We start from the raw sequence: 16,985 nt of genomic DNA, 5'->3' as shown, positions 1-16,985 counted from the left end.
TAGTGACTGTGAAATGCTCAGGGAGATTAGAGAGGCTATAAACATAAAAAACTCAATAATAATGGGGGATTTCAACAATCCCCATATTGACTGGGTACATTTCACCTCAGCATGGGATGCAGAGATAAAGTTTCTTGACACCTTAAATGACTGCTTCTTGGAGCAGCTAGTCCTGGAACCCACAAGAGGATTCTTGATTTAGTCCTTGATTTAGTCCTAGGTGGAGCAGAGGATCTAGTCCAAGAGGTGAATATAGCTGGACCGCTTGGTAATAGTGACCATAATATAATTAAATTTAACATCCCTATAACAGGCCAACGCTGTATCATTTAATTTCAGAAACGGGGACTATACAAAAATGAGGAAGTTAGTTAAACAGAAATTAAAAGGTACAGTGCCAAAAATAAAATTTCCATACAGCTTGGAGGGATTTCAAAGACAACATAATAGAGGCTTAGTTTACATGTATACCTGTCACGGGGTCTCTTACCACACTGGCTCCTCCTGCTGGCTGTTTCGGGAATTAGCTCTGGTCAGCGGGTGTTCCCTCCGGTAGTGGTGGCGGCTCTCCCATCCTCGTCTCCGCCTGCAGACCCACTGCAGTTCCAGTCTCACGGCCTCTGCTTCGTGGCACAGCCTCCGGCCGTGTCTCAATCTAGGTTCTCCCCTTCTGGGGGACTCCTTCCGTAACAGTCTAGCTGCTACTCACAGCGACTTGGCAGTCCATAGCCTGGCCGGTTCTTCAGCGGTGAGTGTAAGGGGTGGGACCCAGGCCCGCCCACTACTCTGGATCCCAGCCCAGGGATCCTGTAAACAACAGCTTCCCGCTGCCCCTCCTTTCTTTCTCCACCAGTCTGTCTCAGCTCCTTGGGCCACTTCCCCGCAGCCCCAGCGCCTTTGGTTCCTGCCTCTGGCTCTTTCACCCTCTTCCCAGGGTCTCGGGACTGCAAGCCCTAGCAGCCCTGTTCACGGTGCTAGTCTCGACAGCCCTCTAGGAAGCTGGTCCCCTCCCTTGAGCTTCCTGCAGCAGACTACTTGTTCTGGCCTGCAGCTTCCTTTCATATGGGCCAGCTGGGCCCCGATTGGCTGCTCCAGCCACTGCCCTAACTGGCTGCAGCATCTGCCCTAATTGACTGTTTCCTTACAGCCCTCCAGGCCAGGTTTTAACCCTATCAGGGCCGTTGCGGGGCAGATGCCCCATCACAATACCCCAAATTAAAAAACATAGTAAGAGAACCAAAAAAGAGCCACTGTGGCTAAACAACAAAGTAAAAGGAGCAGTGAGAGACAAAAGGGCATCCTTTAAAAAGTGTAAGTTAAATCCTAGTGAAGAAAATAGAAAGGAGCATAAACTCAGGCAAATGAAGTGTAAAAATATAATTAGGAAGGCCAAAAAAGAATCTGAAGAACAGCTAGCCAAAGACTCAAAAAGTAATAGCAAAAATTTTTTAAGTACATCTGTAGTAGGAAGCCTGCTAAACAACCAGTGGGGCCACTGGACAATTGAGATGCTAAAGGAGTACTCAAGGACGATAAAGCCATTGCAGAGAAACTAAATGAATTCTTTGCATCAGTCTTAACTGAGGATGTGAGGGGAGATTCCCAAACCTGTGCCATTCTTTTTAGGTAACAAATCTGAGGAACTGTCCCAGATGCAGATGTCATTAGAGGAGGTTTTGGAACAAATTGATAAACTAAACAGTAATAAGTCACCAGGACCAGATGGTATTCACCAAGAGTTCTGAAGGAACTCAAATGTGAAATTGCAGGACTACTAATTGTAGTCTGTAACGTCTCATTTAAATCAGCTTCTGTAACAAATGACTGGAGGATAGCTAATGTGTCAATGTTGGTGCGTCCAGCCGGGGCTGTCACTCTCCGAGGCAGCGGGGAACCAGATCGCCTTGCTACTTCTGTCAGGTGTGTCAGGGAACTAGCCTGCCTGAGCAAAGAGTTCAATAGCAAAGCCCAAGCCCTGAGTCAGGGCGGGGCAACAAACAGTCAGTAGCTCAGGGCTCTCAGGCAGGGGCTGAGCAGAGAGTTCAATAGCAAAGCCCAGACTCCTGGCTCTGAGCGGCCTGGGAGAGGGGGAGACTGCCACCCGTGAGATGAGTGGCGGGGGGCCGCAGGCCCACCCACTCCACTGCGTCCCAGCTTGGGGCCTTAGCAGTGGCAGAAGACCCGCTGCTGTGTCAGTGGGGTTCCTGGCTGCAACACACTGACATTGGCCCTGGCAGTGCTGCAGCCTGACTAGGGTCGGCTGCCCCCGAGCTACTTCCTACCTCCCCCTCTAGAGGTACCTGGGTCCAGCCCGTGTCCTCCAAGGGGTCACACACCATGGGCTCCTCGGAGTAACTGGCACTCGGTTGGCTTGGTGACTCCTCGGGGTAACTGGCGAACGGCAAGCTTGGCAGTGTCTCTGGACTCGGGCTAGCATCAGGCATTGGCTGGTCTGGCCAGTTCTCGGGTTGGCTGCCGATCGCCGTGGTCTCCCTGCTGGGAGCTCCGCCCCATGTGTCTGGCCTCTCCCATGGCTGTGTTTCAAATGAGCTTTGGGGTCAAGCTTTTATACTTCCGGTCCTGTGCCTTGACCTCTGAGGGTTCGCTCACTCCGCCCACTTTGGCATCCAGAGAGGCTTGTCACTCTCCGGGGCAGCAGACCGCCTCGCTATAGGCGTCAGTTTTTAAAAAGGGCTCCAGAGATGATCCTGGAAATTATAGGCCGGTAAGCCTGACTTCAGTACTGGACAAATGGGTTGAAACTATAGTAAAGAACAAAATTGTCAGACACATAGATGAACATAATTTGTTGGAGAAGAAGCAACATGGTTTTTGGAAAGGGAAATCATGCCTCACCAATCTACTAGAATTCTCTGAGGGGGGTCAACAAGCATGTGGACAAGGGGGATCCAGTGGATATAATGTAGTTAGATTTTCAGGAAGCCTTTGACAAGGTCCCTTGCCAAAGGCCCTTAAGCAAAGTAAGCTGTCATGGGATAAGAGGGAAGGTTCTTTCATGGGTCAGTAACTGGTTAAAAGACAGGAAACAAAGGGGAGGAATAAATGGTCAGTTTTCAGAACGGAGAGAGGTAAATAGTGGTGTGCCCCAGCAGTCTGTGCTGGGCCCAGTCCTGTTCAACATATTCATAAATGATCTGGAAGAAGGGGTAAACAGTGAGGTGGCAAAATTTGCAGGTGATACAAAACTACTCAAGATAATTAAGTCCAAAGCCGACTGCGAAGAGCTACAAAAGGATCTCACAAAACTTGGTGACTGGGCAATAAAATGGCAGATGAAATTCAGTGTTGATAAATGCAAAGTAATGCACATTGGAAAACATAATCCCAACTATACATATAAAATGATGGGGTCTAAATTAGCTGTTACCACTCAAGAAAGAGATCTCAAAAATGATTAGGGGTCTAGAGCACATGACTTATGAGGAGAGGCTGAGGGAGCTGGGATTGTTTAGTCTGCAGAAGAGAAGAATGAGGGGGGATTTGATAGCTGCTTTCAACTACCTGAAAGGGGGTTCCAAAGAGGATGGCTCTAGACTGTTCTCAATGGTAGCAGATGACAGAACGAGGAGTAATGGTCTCAAGTTGCAATGGGGGAGGTTTAGATTGGATATTAGGAAAAACTTTTTCACTAAGAGGGTGGTGAAACACTGGAATGCGTTACCTAGGGAGGTGGTAGAATCTCCTTCCTTGGAAGTTTTTAAGGTCAGGCTTGACAAAGCCCTGGCTGGGATGATTTAACTGGGAATTGGTCCTGCTACGAGCAGGGGGTTGGACTAGATGACCTTCTGGGGTCCCTTCCAACCCTGATATTCTATGATTCTATGATCTTGGTGTCGTGGATAGTTCTCTGAAAACATCCACTCAATGTCCAGTGGCAGTCAAAAAAAAAAACCAAACAGAATGTTGGGAATCATTACTGTGTGCAGATGTGGTCGCCCCATCTCAAAAAAGATATTTTGGATTTGGAAAAGGTTCAGAAAAGGGTAATAAAAATAATTAGGGGTATAGAACAGCTTCCGTATGAGGAGAGATTAATAGGACTGGGACTTTTCAGCTTGGAAAAGAGACGACTAAGGGGGGATAGGATAGAGGTCTATAAAATCATGACTGGTGTGGAGAAAGTAAATAAGGAAGTGTTGTTTGCTCCTTTCATAACCCAAGAACTAGGGGTCACCAAATGAAATTAATAAGCAGCAGGTTTAAGACAAACAAAAGCAAGTATTTTTTCACACAACGCACAGTCAAGTGTGGAACTCCTTGCCAGAGGATGTTGCGAAGGCCAAGACTATAACAGGATTAAAAAAAGAACTAGATACATTCATGGAGGATACGTCCATTAATTGCTATTAGCCAGAATGGGCAGGGGTGCTGTCCCTAGCCTCTGTTTGCCAGAAGCTGGGAATGGACAACAGGAGATGGATCACTTGATGATTCTCTGTTCTGTTCATTCCCTCCGGGGCACCTGGCATTGGCCACTGTCAGAAGACAGGATACTGGGCTCAGCTTTGTAATAAACTAAAATGTAACAATAAAAATGATTTTGTCAAGTGGCAGCTGACTGAAAAGTCATTTAATCAATGGATAATGCAGTCACATGCACCTATCTAGGTCTTTGTTCCATAACCATGGTATTTGAGTGCTTTATATACATACGTATATTCATCAAGCAGGAAAATTACTCCAGGTTGTCTCCTCCCAAATAGGTGGAGATCTACTACATAAATCTTTGTAGTTCTAAATCTGACCGAGGCACCACTCAATATTTATGTAACCCGTTTAACAGAAATACACACTGCTTGAGAAAGAAGCTCCTTGCCAACTTGTAGATTGCTGCACATTCCACATAGTGATGATTTTTGTTTAAGTTTTAGAGTTCTAATTAATGAAAGTGATCCTAGTGGATAACAATGTTCTCCCTTCCAGCAGTGAATATTCAGAAGGAATTACTTACAAACATATTCCGATTATTTTGATGTGAATGCTGAAAATGGTAAGGTCTTATAATCATCAGAGGTGCATAATCCTCATACAATTAGAAAGTGCCCTCAGACATTCTCAAGAGGGAAGGAACATCCCTGAAGGAACAGAATTTCATTTATTTGTGACAGGAAGCAACACTCACTCTCTATAGGGTAGAATGACTATGGCATTGGTGTCACACATCCACATATGTGAAAAGCATCTTTCATGACAAAAAGATGCAGAAAAAAATCTTGTTTGACTACAGTTATAGTTTTCTTTCTAACTAGGACAGTTGTCTTCAGAACAGGCTTGTGGAAATTGTGATAAAGATCATTATACATAAGAACGGCCATATTGGGTCAGACCAAAAGTCCATCTAGCCCAGTATCCTGTCTTCCGACAGTGGCCAATGCCAGGCGCCCCAGAGGGAATGAACAGAACAGGGAATCATCAAGTGATCCATTCCCTGTTGTCCATTCCCAGCTGCTGGCAAACAGAGGCTAGGGACACCATCCCTGCCCATCCTGGCTAATAGCCATCGATGGACCTATCCTCCGTGAACTTATCTAGTTCTTGTTTGAATCCTGTTATAGTCTTGGCCTTCGCAACATCCTCTGGCAAGGCGTTCCACAGGTTGACTGTGTGTTGTGTGAGCCTCTTCAGCTTCCAGAAAATGGAGCTTGCTTATAGACTTTCCTGTGATAAGTCAGATATTTAAGGACTAGTCTCCAGGGGATGATGTGCAATTATAAATTCTAGTGTTTTTAGGAGAAGAAGTTGTCCTAGAGATGATAACAGAATCATAGATATGTAAGGGCAGGTACATCGAGGTTATCAGCTCCAGCCTGGGTTGAGGCAGGACCAGAATATTTTTAGATCAGTGGTTCTCAACCTGTTTAATGTTGTGGGCCATATATGCGGACAGCAATGTGTTACGTGGGCCGCAGGTTGAGTACCACAGCGCCTGCTGCCACCAAACCACCCACAGTCCCCAGTGCCCCCACCAAGAGTGGGGTCAGGAGCGGAGCCCTGGGCACGGGACCAGGTGGCCAGAGCCCACTGTGTGGGGCCGGGCAGCAGCCAGACCGCAGGACCAGGCAGCAGCCAGATCCGGACCCTGAGTGCCGCTGCACAGGGATGGGCAGCTAAGCCCTAAGTTCCACAGTGCGCGGACGGGCAGCCAGGACCCCCAGCAATGGGCCAGGAGGGAAGCGCCCAGCGTGGGCCGGCCACCAGGACCTGAGAACGGGGGCCAGGAACGGAGCCCCGCCTAAAACCTAGGGCTGCTGAAGCACCCCAGCAAACCCCTAGTTCCCAGCACCCCCGCACCCAAACCTACCCACAGACCCACTCTCCCGTCCCCTTCCTACCAGCAGCACTCCCCAGAACCTGCTGGCAGGTGCACTGGTGCAGGCTGCAAGACGCTATCTTCCCCCTCAGCCAGCCCTGGCCCTGCCAGACCAGAGAGGCAAATTTTGAACTTTTTTTTAGCACTCAGCTGGGCTGCAGCTGTGAGCTAATTGGGCTGCATGTGGGCCATGGGTTGAGAACTGCTGAGGTAGACCATTCCTGAAAGGTGTTTGTCTAACCTATTCTTAAAAATCTCCAATGCATGAGGTTTGACAACCTCCCATTCGGGACCCTATTTCAGTGCATACCTGTCCTTACAGTTTGAAAGATTTTCCTAATATCTAACATAAATCTCCCTTGCTGGAGATTAAGCCAATACTTCTTGTTCCACCTTGAATGGACATAGACAGTGGTCAATTGCTATCCTTGTTATAATAGCCCTTTCCACATTTCAAGGCTATTATCAGTTCCCCCCTAAGTCTTCTCAAGACTAAGCATACCCAGTTTTTTAAACCTTTCCTCAGAGGTCAGGTTTCCTAAACCTATCATCATGTTTGTTGTTCTTCTCTGGACTCTCGCCAATTTGTGCACAATTTTCTTGAAGTGGGGTACCCAAAACTGGACATCATATTCTAGCTGAGGCCTCAGCAATGCTGAGTAGAGTGGGACAATTACCTCCTGTGTTTTACATACCACACTGCTGCTAATACACCCCAGAATATTTGTCTTTTTTTCAACTGCACAATGTTGGCTCATGCTAAATTTGTGATCCACTATAATCTCCAGATCCTTTACAGTAGTACTACTGAGTAGCCAGTATTTCCCATTTTGTAGCTGTGCTTTTGATTTTTCCTTCCTAAGTGTAGTACTTTGTACTCCAAGGCTGTTTTGAATTCTAATCCTGTCCTCCAAAGTGCTTGCTATGTCTGCCAGCTTGGCATTCTCTGCAGATTATAAAAGCATACTCTCCTCTCCATTATCCAAGTCATTAATAAAATATTGAACAGTGCTAGACCCGGGACAGACCCAGTGGAATCCCCTAGATATGGCCTCCCAGTCTGACAGTTAACCACTGCTAACTACTCTTTGAATGTGGTCTTTCATCTCTTATGCACCCACCTTTTAGTAATTTCATTTAGACCCATTTTCATAGTTTGTTTGTGAGAATGTCATATGGGACTATGTCAAAAACATTATTAAAATAAAGATAAATCACTTGTATCAGCTTCCCGCCATCCACTTCAATGCTGTCAAAGAAGGAAATTAGGCTGATTTGGCATGACTTGTTCTTGACAAATCCATGTTGTCTATTATTTATTGCCCTATTATCCTCTTAAGTGCTTACCAATTGATTGTTTAATTATTTGTTCCAGCATCATTCCAGATCTCAAAGTTAGGCTGATTGCTGTATAGTTCCTCGGGTCCTCTTTGTTCCCCTTTTTAAAGATAGGTAATATGTTTGCCCTTCTCCAGGCCTCTTGGACCTCACCTGTCCTGCATGAGTTCCCAAAGATAACTACTAACGCTTCTGGGATTGCGCCAACTATTTCCATAAGTATCTGGATGAATTTCATACATCTTGAATACATCTGATTTGTCTAAATATTATTTAACCTGTTCTTTCCTTATTCTGGTTTTTGTTCCTTCCACCCTGTAGTTAAAATTAAGTGTGTTGAGAATCTGGTCACAATTAACCTTTTTAATAAAGACTAAAGTAAAATAGGCTTTAAATCTGTCAGCCTTTTTGATGTGATCCATTAATAGTTCTCTTTCCCCACTAAGTTGTGGGCCTGCACTTTCTTTTGTCTTGCTCTTGTTTTGTGCATTTTGTGCCTTAGCCTTTCTGATTTTGTCCGTACATTCTTGTGCTATTTTTTGTATTCTTAGTAATTTGTCCATGTTTCTAGTTTTTGTGGGATTCCGCTTTTTTTTTAAGGTCATTAAAGAGCTCCTGATGGAGACACATTCGTCTCTTACCATTCTTCCTATCTTTCCTTCACATTGGGATAGTTTGCTGTTCTGCCTTTAATATTGTCTCTCTGAGAAACTACCAGCTCTCCTGAACTTATTTTTCCCTTAGATTTTCTTCTCATGGGAACTTACCTACCAGTTTTCTGGGTTTGTTAAAGTCTGCTTTTTTGAAGTTTATTGTCCTTACTCTGCTGCGCTCACTCTTTTCCTTCCTTAGAATAATGAAATCTATCATTTCATGATAACTTTCACCCAAATTACCTTCAAACTTCAGATTCACAACCAATTTTTCCCTTGGCTGGTTAGCGATGCTGGCTGAATCCTGTAGTGTAGATGCAGCATAAGTCGTCAGAAGGGATATGCTGGCATAGCTACACCATCTCCCCAAACAACATTAGCTATGCCAGCTGAAGCACACTTCTGTAGGCATAGCTGCATTTACACTGGACGTTTTGCTGGCATAGCTGTGTTGGCTGGGGGTGTGTGATTTTTTTCACACTCCTAGACCACACAGCTGTGCATGCAAAACTTTGTAGTATAGACCAGGCCTTAAATGCAATTTTTTGTATGAATGAGAGATACTAACCTGTTGTCACCCAGTACAGTTTTGGGAAAGACCCTTGTGTCTTGCTTCTCAGTGACCACTCCTATGCAGCTTAAAGTCACGAGCCATGTTAACGTGAGAATGATATTGGTGAAGACTTAGAAAACTTTTAGAATCTTGCTGACAACTGCACGTGTAAGCACAAGGGTGGAAACAAGCGTGTCTTCGAGGCATCCTTTTTAGAATTGCCAAGTGTGCATTTGCACATTTTTCTGATGTTAAAGCTATTAGACGCTGTGAGGAAATGTAACCTCTCTGTAGGATTAGCTCATTCTTTTTATCTGATTAACTTCATTAGTTAGATCTTTAACTCTTTGAAGCTGGGACCATGTCTACCTCTGCATGTGTACTGTGTCTTGCACAATGGGTTCCTGATCCTGACTGGGGCCTTTGAGTGTTAGTCTCAGTCACTGTGTTTATTTAACCAATTCATTATTTTAGAAAAGGTGAGACTGCAGTTCTTAACTACTAATACTTATCTATTAATTATCAAAATACAAATGACAACTGGGTTGTAAAATCACTCCCAACTTTATCACAAGGTATACATTTGATACAAGGTAATCTTCTTTTCTTAATGTCTTCAATTTGAAAGCACAGAGAATATCTTTTTTTTTATCCACTGATTAATATGGGATGAGAAGCAAGGTTTCTTAATACCTTAATTTGTTAAAGCTGTCAGTTCCAGAGACTCACATCCAAGTGGGATACCTTTTGTGTTCAGTGGCTTTAAATTAATTCATAATGGACTTCTTTGGCATCACAAAATTCCTACACAGTTGCAGGTATCTACAGACAATGTTTGCAGATCGGATACGGATACAAATTTTGTATCCGTGCAGGGCCCTACAAATGACACTGAAGGACTGATAAGAAGTAGGAGGAGAACCAAGAGAAGACAGTGCTATAGAAACCAAAGTGGTAGGGGGACAGGATTCAATGTGAGAGTAATTATTGGTTTTGAAGAGTACAAAGGAAAAGGATGGAATAGAAATCACTAGATCTGGGAAAGAAAAAGATGGTTAGACATCATGAAAGAACACGTTTGGTAGAGTGCAGAGGGAGGAAGCTGGATTGGAGAGGAGAGAGGATTCAGTGAGATAAGAAGGAAGTAAAATCAAGGGGTGTAATAGCCCATTCAGGACGTAAAGAGAAGTAGAACAGTCGTTGGAGGGGCAATTGGGTGCAAAAGCTGTTTGGGTTTTATATTTATTTATTTTTACAATGAAAGAATACTGGAGCCTAGATTGTAGTTTGAGTGGAAGGAGTCAGATTATAAGGAGAGGTTGAGGGTGAAGCAGATAAAATTGAGGGGACAGCTTGTGGTAAGGGAAATAGAGAATTAAGTGAATGACCATCAGTCAGTGACAGAAGGGAAAGGGTGCGAGGAGGGAAAGAAACAGTGATGAGATGATAGCACTTGGACACAAATGTGATGCATGAGCGATAGATGTAAGGGTAGAGGAAAAGTGATCAAATCCGAACTGGTTGATGATCAAGTCAGTGCAATCCTGAGAAGAATCCTGGGGAAAAGGAGTTTGAGGATAGAGTGGAGGGGGACAAACAATGGGAGTTGTAGAGTGGATCATAATGGGGGAAGAAAAGAGAACAGCTGTTCATGGAAGATAACCCTGAAGGAGGAAAGGGTGAATTTGTAGTGGAGGAAGTCTGTGTGATCCAGATTTTCTCCACAGATTTTCAGCAGCACAGGACTTGGATGGAGGAAGTGGTTGATGGTTATTTAAGTAGATGGTGCAATGGGAGAGGGACAAAAATATTAAGGGTGAAGAGAGTGATTTTGGGAGAGTCAACTATAAAGTCAGTGGAAGTGAGTGAGAGAAACGGAGGGGACTCACAACTGCTGAGAATTCAGGGATGTTTATGAATTTGGGATCATGGAAGGGATGGGGGACGGTGGGCAATATTATAAGAGATATATTGGTCAAAGAGACTGTCCCCTTATTCCATTAAACAAATGGGAATTATGTTCTCCCATTTTTTTACAGGATAATACATTTGGTACACAAAAACATTATCTTAAACTCAATAATATGTTAATAAGTTAGAAGAAGTAAATAGTCTCACTGTCACTAGGTTTATTTAACTAATTCATTATGGTAGAAAAGGTGAGGCTGCCGTTCTTAACTACCTATAGTTGGGCATTTTTGCAAATTAACAAACTTCAGTCTGAAGCATTAATGGGAGGCAGGATTTTTTCCCCTAGAAATATTATGGTAACAATAAGGACTTTAGCTCTTTCATTCTCTTACACTTAAATGTTGCAATGGCTGGGGTTTGAAGTGTTCTTAAAACAGTGAATAAGTGACTTAAATGAGTTTTGTTCTATTAAGTTCTCTGTTAGATTGTTCAGATGCAGTTATGGGTCAGCTAGCAAGTAGATTTTGTATGGGGGCAAAAAAATTCAGAACTATACTGTTCCTTTGGTGGTTCTTCAAACCCAGTCTATCCTGTGATGCAGAGTCCCTTAAAAAGAATCCAGAGGGTTAGAAGGGACCACAAGGGCCATCTAGTGTGAACCCCTACCAAGATGTAAGGATTTGTTGTGTCTAAATCTATGGTGGGCAACCTGCAGCCCGCTGCAACAGTTTGTTTACATTGACCGTCTGCAGGTGCAGCCACTGGGAGCTGCGGACGGTCAATGTAAACAAATTGTTGCGGCCCACCAACGAATTATCCTGACAGGCTGCGTGTGCCCCGCAGACTGCCCACCACTGATCTAAACCATCCAAGACAGATGGCTATCCAGGTCATTAATAAAGATGTTAAACAAGACTGAACCCAAACAGATCCCTGTGGAACCCCACTTGAGACCTCCCTCCAATCCGATGACATTATATTAATAGTGGCAAAGAGTCCTGTGGCACCTTATAGGCTAACAGACGTATTGGAGCATAAGCTTTTGTGGGTGAATACCTAATTTGTCGAATGCAACCCATGAAAGCTTTTGCTCCAATATGTCTGTTAGTCTATAAGGTGCCACAGGACTCTTTGCCGCTTTTACAGATCCAGACTAACACGGCTACCTCTCTGATACTTGACATTATATTAATAGTTACTCTTTGTGGTTGTTTAACCAATTCCATATCCACTAAATGGTAGTTCTACTTAGTTCTCCAGGTTATTTATCAGAATGTCAAATGGGACTGTGTCAAAAGCCTTGCTGAAGTCCAGATATATTATGTCCGCTGCATTCCCCCTATCCACAAAATCAGTTACCCTATCAAAAAAGGAAATAAAGCTGGTTTGGCATGATTTGTTCTTGGTAAATCCATGCTGACAAACTTTGCATTGGATACCACGCAATCATTTTATAAGGATGAACATGGTGGTGCGAGGGTTTCCCCCAAGGCACAGAGCGTCACAAATAGCTATCGTCTTCATTTCAGTCTTTCTGGGGTGAAGCCGATGTGACTTGGTTTTATCCCTGACAGTACTCCTCTCAGGTTTGCTACCATATATGAATGTGATATAAATCCTTAAAAGACAAAAAACATAGTAGTTGTTGATAATTAAGAATAGTCCACCCTTGTGATGAACTTGACCAAGTATCTGTGATGGTGCCCCCCATAAGGCTTTATGGAAATATGCTTATGAATGTATATATTTGACATAACTGGAATATGTTTTACTCTACATATGCCATGTAACATGTCTCTGTAGAGGTTATGATCTACTGAATCTATTAATCCTATTTGTATGCATGTGTCATTTTTGTGTTCGAAGTTATGTATATTGGTTGTATACTTGTTTGATTCTAAGTAGGTTTTAGTGAAGCAGTTGGTCAGCTTCCTGAGAAAAGACTGTTCTCAGTAAAAATGCCCAATCAAGAAGCCCTTAAGCCAACAATGAACTTGGAGTTGCCCCCACATCTGAGCTTTCCCAGGAATGTGGCTTGGCTTGCATGAACTCAGTCATGCATGGACATGTGACTTGCTCAAGTGACTCCAAAACTCCATTTTGTAGCTAGGCTTTGCATAGGAGAGAGGAGGGGGTCTCCACCCACAAGAGAAAGTCTATTTAAACCCCTGGGAGACCCCTCCATTTTGTCTTCAGCTGGCTAAAGAGAGAGCCTCTCCACCCCCAGAAATACCTGAAAGAAACTGGAACAAAGGATAGTAACTACAGGGGGTGTGAGTGATTGCTGGACACAGACTAGAAGGAGATTAGTCTATAAAAAAAAAGCTTACTGGAACTGGTGAGATTTTTATCTGTATTCAGTTTTATTACCGTACTAGACATAGACTTGCGTGTTGTATTTTATTTTGCTTGGTAATTCACTTTGTCTGTTACTACTTGGAACCACTTAAATCCTACTTTCTGTATTTAATAAAATCACTTTTTACTTATTAATTAACCCAGAGTATGTATTAATACCGGGGAGGGGGGTGGGCACAAGCAGCTGTGCATATCTCTCTGTCAGTGTTATAGAGGGCGAACAATTTATGAGTTTACCCTGTATAAGCTTTATATAGGGTAAAACAGATTTATTCAGGGTTTGTACCCCATTGGGAATTGGGCATATGAGTGTCAAGGACAGGAACACTTCTGTAAACTGCTTTCAGTTAAGCCTACAGCTGTTAGGGGACGTGGTTCAGACCTGGGTCTGGGTTTGCAGCAGGCTAGCAGGTCTGGCTCAAACCCGGCAGGGTGGGCACTGAAGTCCTAAGCTGACTGAGCAGGAAAGCAGGAGCAGAAGTAGTCTTGGCACATCAGTTGGCAGCCTGCAAGGGGGTTTCTGTGATCCAACCCGTCACAGTATCCTTAAGTGTTTCTTTCCTTCTTCTGATTAAGCAGCACCTGCTGTGTTCTAAAGGGAGAGGTGGTGGCAGGTTCTGATGGGTGTATCAAATTTCAAAATTATATCTCAAAAAGGCCACTTTTGAATAGCTGAAATACCATGACAAAGGCTAATGGTGTGACCATGATAGAAAGGTCAGGGTTCACATTTGGGATATTTCTTGATTAAGCAGTCTAATGAATGAGTCTACCATCTTTCAAAATTCCATCTCAATAGGAATGTAGAGATTAATTCAGCCACTCACCTTGTTTACAGGGTCTGAATTGTGCTGGATGCATGACTTTGTACTAATCAGCTAGATATGGTATTTACACAAAGATTTTCTAATGTGGGATATGTTTAAATGTCTGTGCTCTTTCCTTGCACAGATTGTTCTACTCATTGTTTGACTTTCTTTAAAAAACAGAAATCGCCTGCCAAGAAGCTGAGCCACGCAATTAGTAAATCTCTTGGTTGTGTGCCCACTAGAGAACCACCTCATCCTGTATTTCCTGAACAGCCAGAGAAGCCACTTGATCTTGCTCATATAGTGTGAGTATCCATGTATCTTTCCTTTAATCAAAACTTAAAACTAAATCGATACCAAAGTAGCTGTTTGTGGATGTATTTGACTGCAGAATTTGGGTTTTTTAGTTCCATTTGGATTCACCATGGAGTTTTTAAGAGATGTGGTTTTGTAAGTCAAAAAGGATCCCTGAAACACAGTTATCATTTTACATGAGTTTGTTCTCTGGAAAAATGTTAAATAAGTAAATGGGCTAGATGGACCTTTGGTCTGACCCAGTATGGCTGTTCTTATGTTCGTAAATAAATACTCTGTTTGTAGAAGAATGACTGCCACATAATGTATAGGTAATCATCATCATCATGTTCCCATTATGCCTCTGGCGTTTAGGGCAGCAATGAAGCTCTCCACTCCTGTCTGTTTCTGGCATGTCTTTCAATGGTTCCCCAGCTGTGCCCCAGGTTTTTCAGCTCAGTTTCCACAGCTCTTCGTCATGTTGCTTTCAGTCAGCCTTGTTTTCACCTTCAAGTGTCTATCTTATTGCTGCTCTGGTGATGGAATCAGTTTCCATCCGAAGCACATGGCCAATCCATCTCCAACGCCTTCTGGCAATGATGGTGCTTTTATCCTCTTGGCTGCACTATGTCAATAGATCTTGGTTTGGGATTGTTCTGGGCCAAAAGATACGGAGGATTTTTTCCAAGGCAGATTGTATGGAATAAAGACAGTTTAGATATGTCATACTTTCTCATTGAAAGTACGCAGCTCTGATAAACCTTGAGTTTGGTTTTAATGTTGCGTTTTGAGGATTTCCAGACTGTATTTAAGCTCCTGAAGGTGTTCCTGGCTTTATTGATTTTGTTCCGGATGTCCTCGCTTGTTCCACCATCCTGGCTGATGGTGCTGCCCAAGTATGTGAATGTTTCTACATTGGTGAGAACATAATCCTCTCTCCGTATTGGTGATAGTGAGGCAATATTAAAGATCATGATATCTGTCTTATTGCAGTCGATTTTCAGTATGAGTGTGTTTATTTATAGATAATGTATTTTCTGGATTTTATCCATATATTTTATTATATTCTGTCTGTGCTTATTTATTAAGAATTCAGTTTTGCAAAGTACTGACTATCCTCAGAACTCACATGCTTGAATGGGAGTTGAGCTACTCAGAGCCATGTCAGATCAGGTCCCATCTTATTTATTTTGCTTTACATTAGACTCCATAAGCAGCATCACTTGTCCCATAACCTCAGCCGTGCAGAACACAATGCCATCCACAGCCTCAGAAACAACTCTGACATCATAATCAAAAAGGCTGACAAAGGAGGTGCTGTCGTCATCATGAATAGGTCGGAATATGAACAAGAGGCTGCTAGGCAGCTCTCCAGCACCACTTTCTACAAGCCATTACCCTCTGATCCCACTGAGGGTTACCAAAAGAAACTACACCATCTGCTCAAGAAACTCCCTGAAAAAGCACAAGAACAAATCTGCACAGAAACACCCCTAGAACCCCAAGCAGGGGTATTCTATCTGCTACTCAAGATCCATAAACCTGGAAATCCTGGACGCCCCATCATCTCAGACATTGGCACCCTGACAGCAGGATTGTCTGGCTATGTAGACTCCCTCCTCAGGCCCTACACTACCAGCACTCCTAGCTATCTTTGAGACACCACTGACTTCCTGAGGAAACTATAATCCATCGGTGATCTTCCTGAAAACACCATCCTAGCCACTATGGATGTAGAAGCCCTCCACACCAACATTCTACACAAAGATGGACTACAAGCCGTCAGGAACAGTATCCCCGATAATGTCACGGCAAACCTGATGGCTGAACTTTGTGACTTTGTCCTCACCCATGACTATTTCACATTTGAGGGCTATGGGTACCCGCATGGCCCCACAGTATGACAACTTTTTTATGGCTGACTTAGAACAACGCTTCCTCAGCTCTTGTCCCCTAATGTCCCTACTCTACTTTGATGACATTTTCATCATCTGGACCCATGGAAAAGAAGCCCTTGAGGAATTCCACCATGATTTCAACAATTTCCATCCCACCATCAACCTCAGCTGGACCAGTCCACACAAGAGATCCACTTCCTGGACACTATGGTGCTAATAAGCGATGGTCACATAAACAGCACCCTATACCGGAAACCTACTGACCACTATACTTACCTACATACCTCCAGCTTTCATCCAGACCACACCACATGATCCATTGTCTACAACCAAGCTCTACGATACAACTGCATTTGCTCCAACCGCTCAGACAGAGACAAACACCTACAAGATCTCTATCAAGCGTTCTTACAACTACAGTACCCACCTGCTGAAGTGAAGAAACAGATTGACAGAGCCAGAAGAGTACCCAGAAGTTACCTACTACGGGATAGGCCCAACAAAGAAAATAACAGAACGCCACTAGCCACCACCTTCAGCCCCCAACTAAAACCTCTCCAACGCATCATCAAGGATCTACAACCCATCCTGAAGGATGACCCATCACTCTCATAGATCTTGGGAGACAGGCCAGTTCTTGCTTACAGACAGCCCCCCAACCTGAAGCAAATACTCACCAGCAAGCACACACCACACAACAGAACCACTAACCCAGGAACCTATCCTTGCAACAAAGCCCGTTGCCAACTGTGTCCACATATCTATTCAGAGGACACCATCATAGGGCCTAATCACATCAGCCACACTATCAGAGGCTCGTTCACCTGCACATCTACCAAT

General features: G+C 43.7%; 1 protein-coding gene across 41 annotated transcripts in view; it reads left to right on the top strand.

The window, feature by feature from the left end:
* DTNB (dystrobrevin beta) overlaps positions 1-16,985 on the top strand; it is a 361,644-nt gene that overhangs the window by 130,508 nt on the left and 214,151 nt on the right. For 38 of the 41 annotated variants that reach the window (XR_005224528.2, XR_005224527.2, XR_005224524.2 and 35 more), the window contains one exon: positions 14,134-14,258. The exons of the other annotated variants lie outside the window; for them this stretch is intronic. Coding sequence is in view for 32 of the 38 variants with exons in the window: in XM_043541997.1 (XP_043397932.1) it covers positions 14,134-14,258 (125 nt within the window). In the remaining 6 variants the exon portion in view is untranslated. The remainder of the gene's footprint in view (positions 1-14,133; positions 14,259-16,985) is intronic. 41 annotated transcript variants of the gene reach the window in all.

Source organism: Chelonia mydas, chromosome 3, assembly GCF_015237465.2.
Source record: "Chelonia mydas isolate rCheMyd1 chromosome 3, rCheMyd1.pri.v2, whole genome shotgun sequence".
Lineage (NCBI taxonomy): Eukaryota > Metazoa > Chordata > Testudines > Cheloniidae > Chelonia > Chelonia mydas.
Note: the sequence above shows the minus strand (reverse complement) of the source record. Positions and strands in the feature narration are given on the sequence as shown.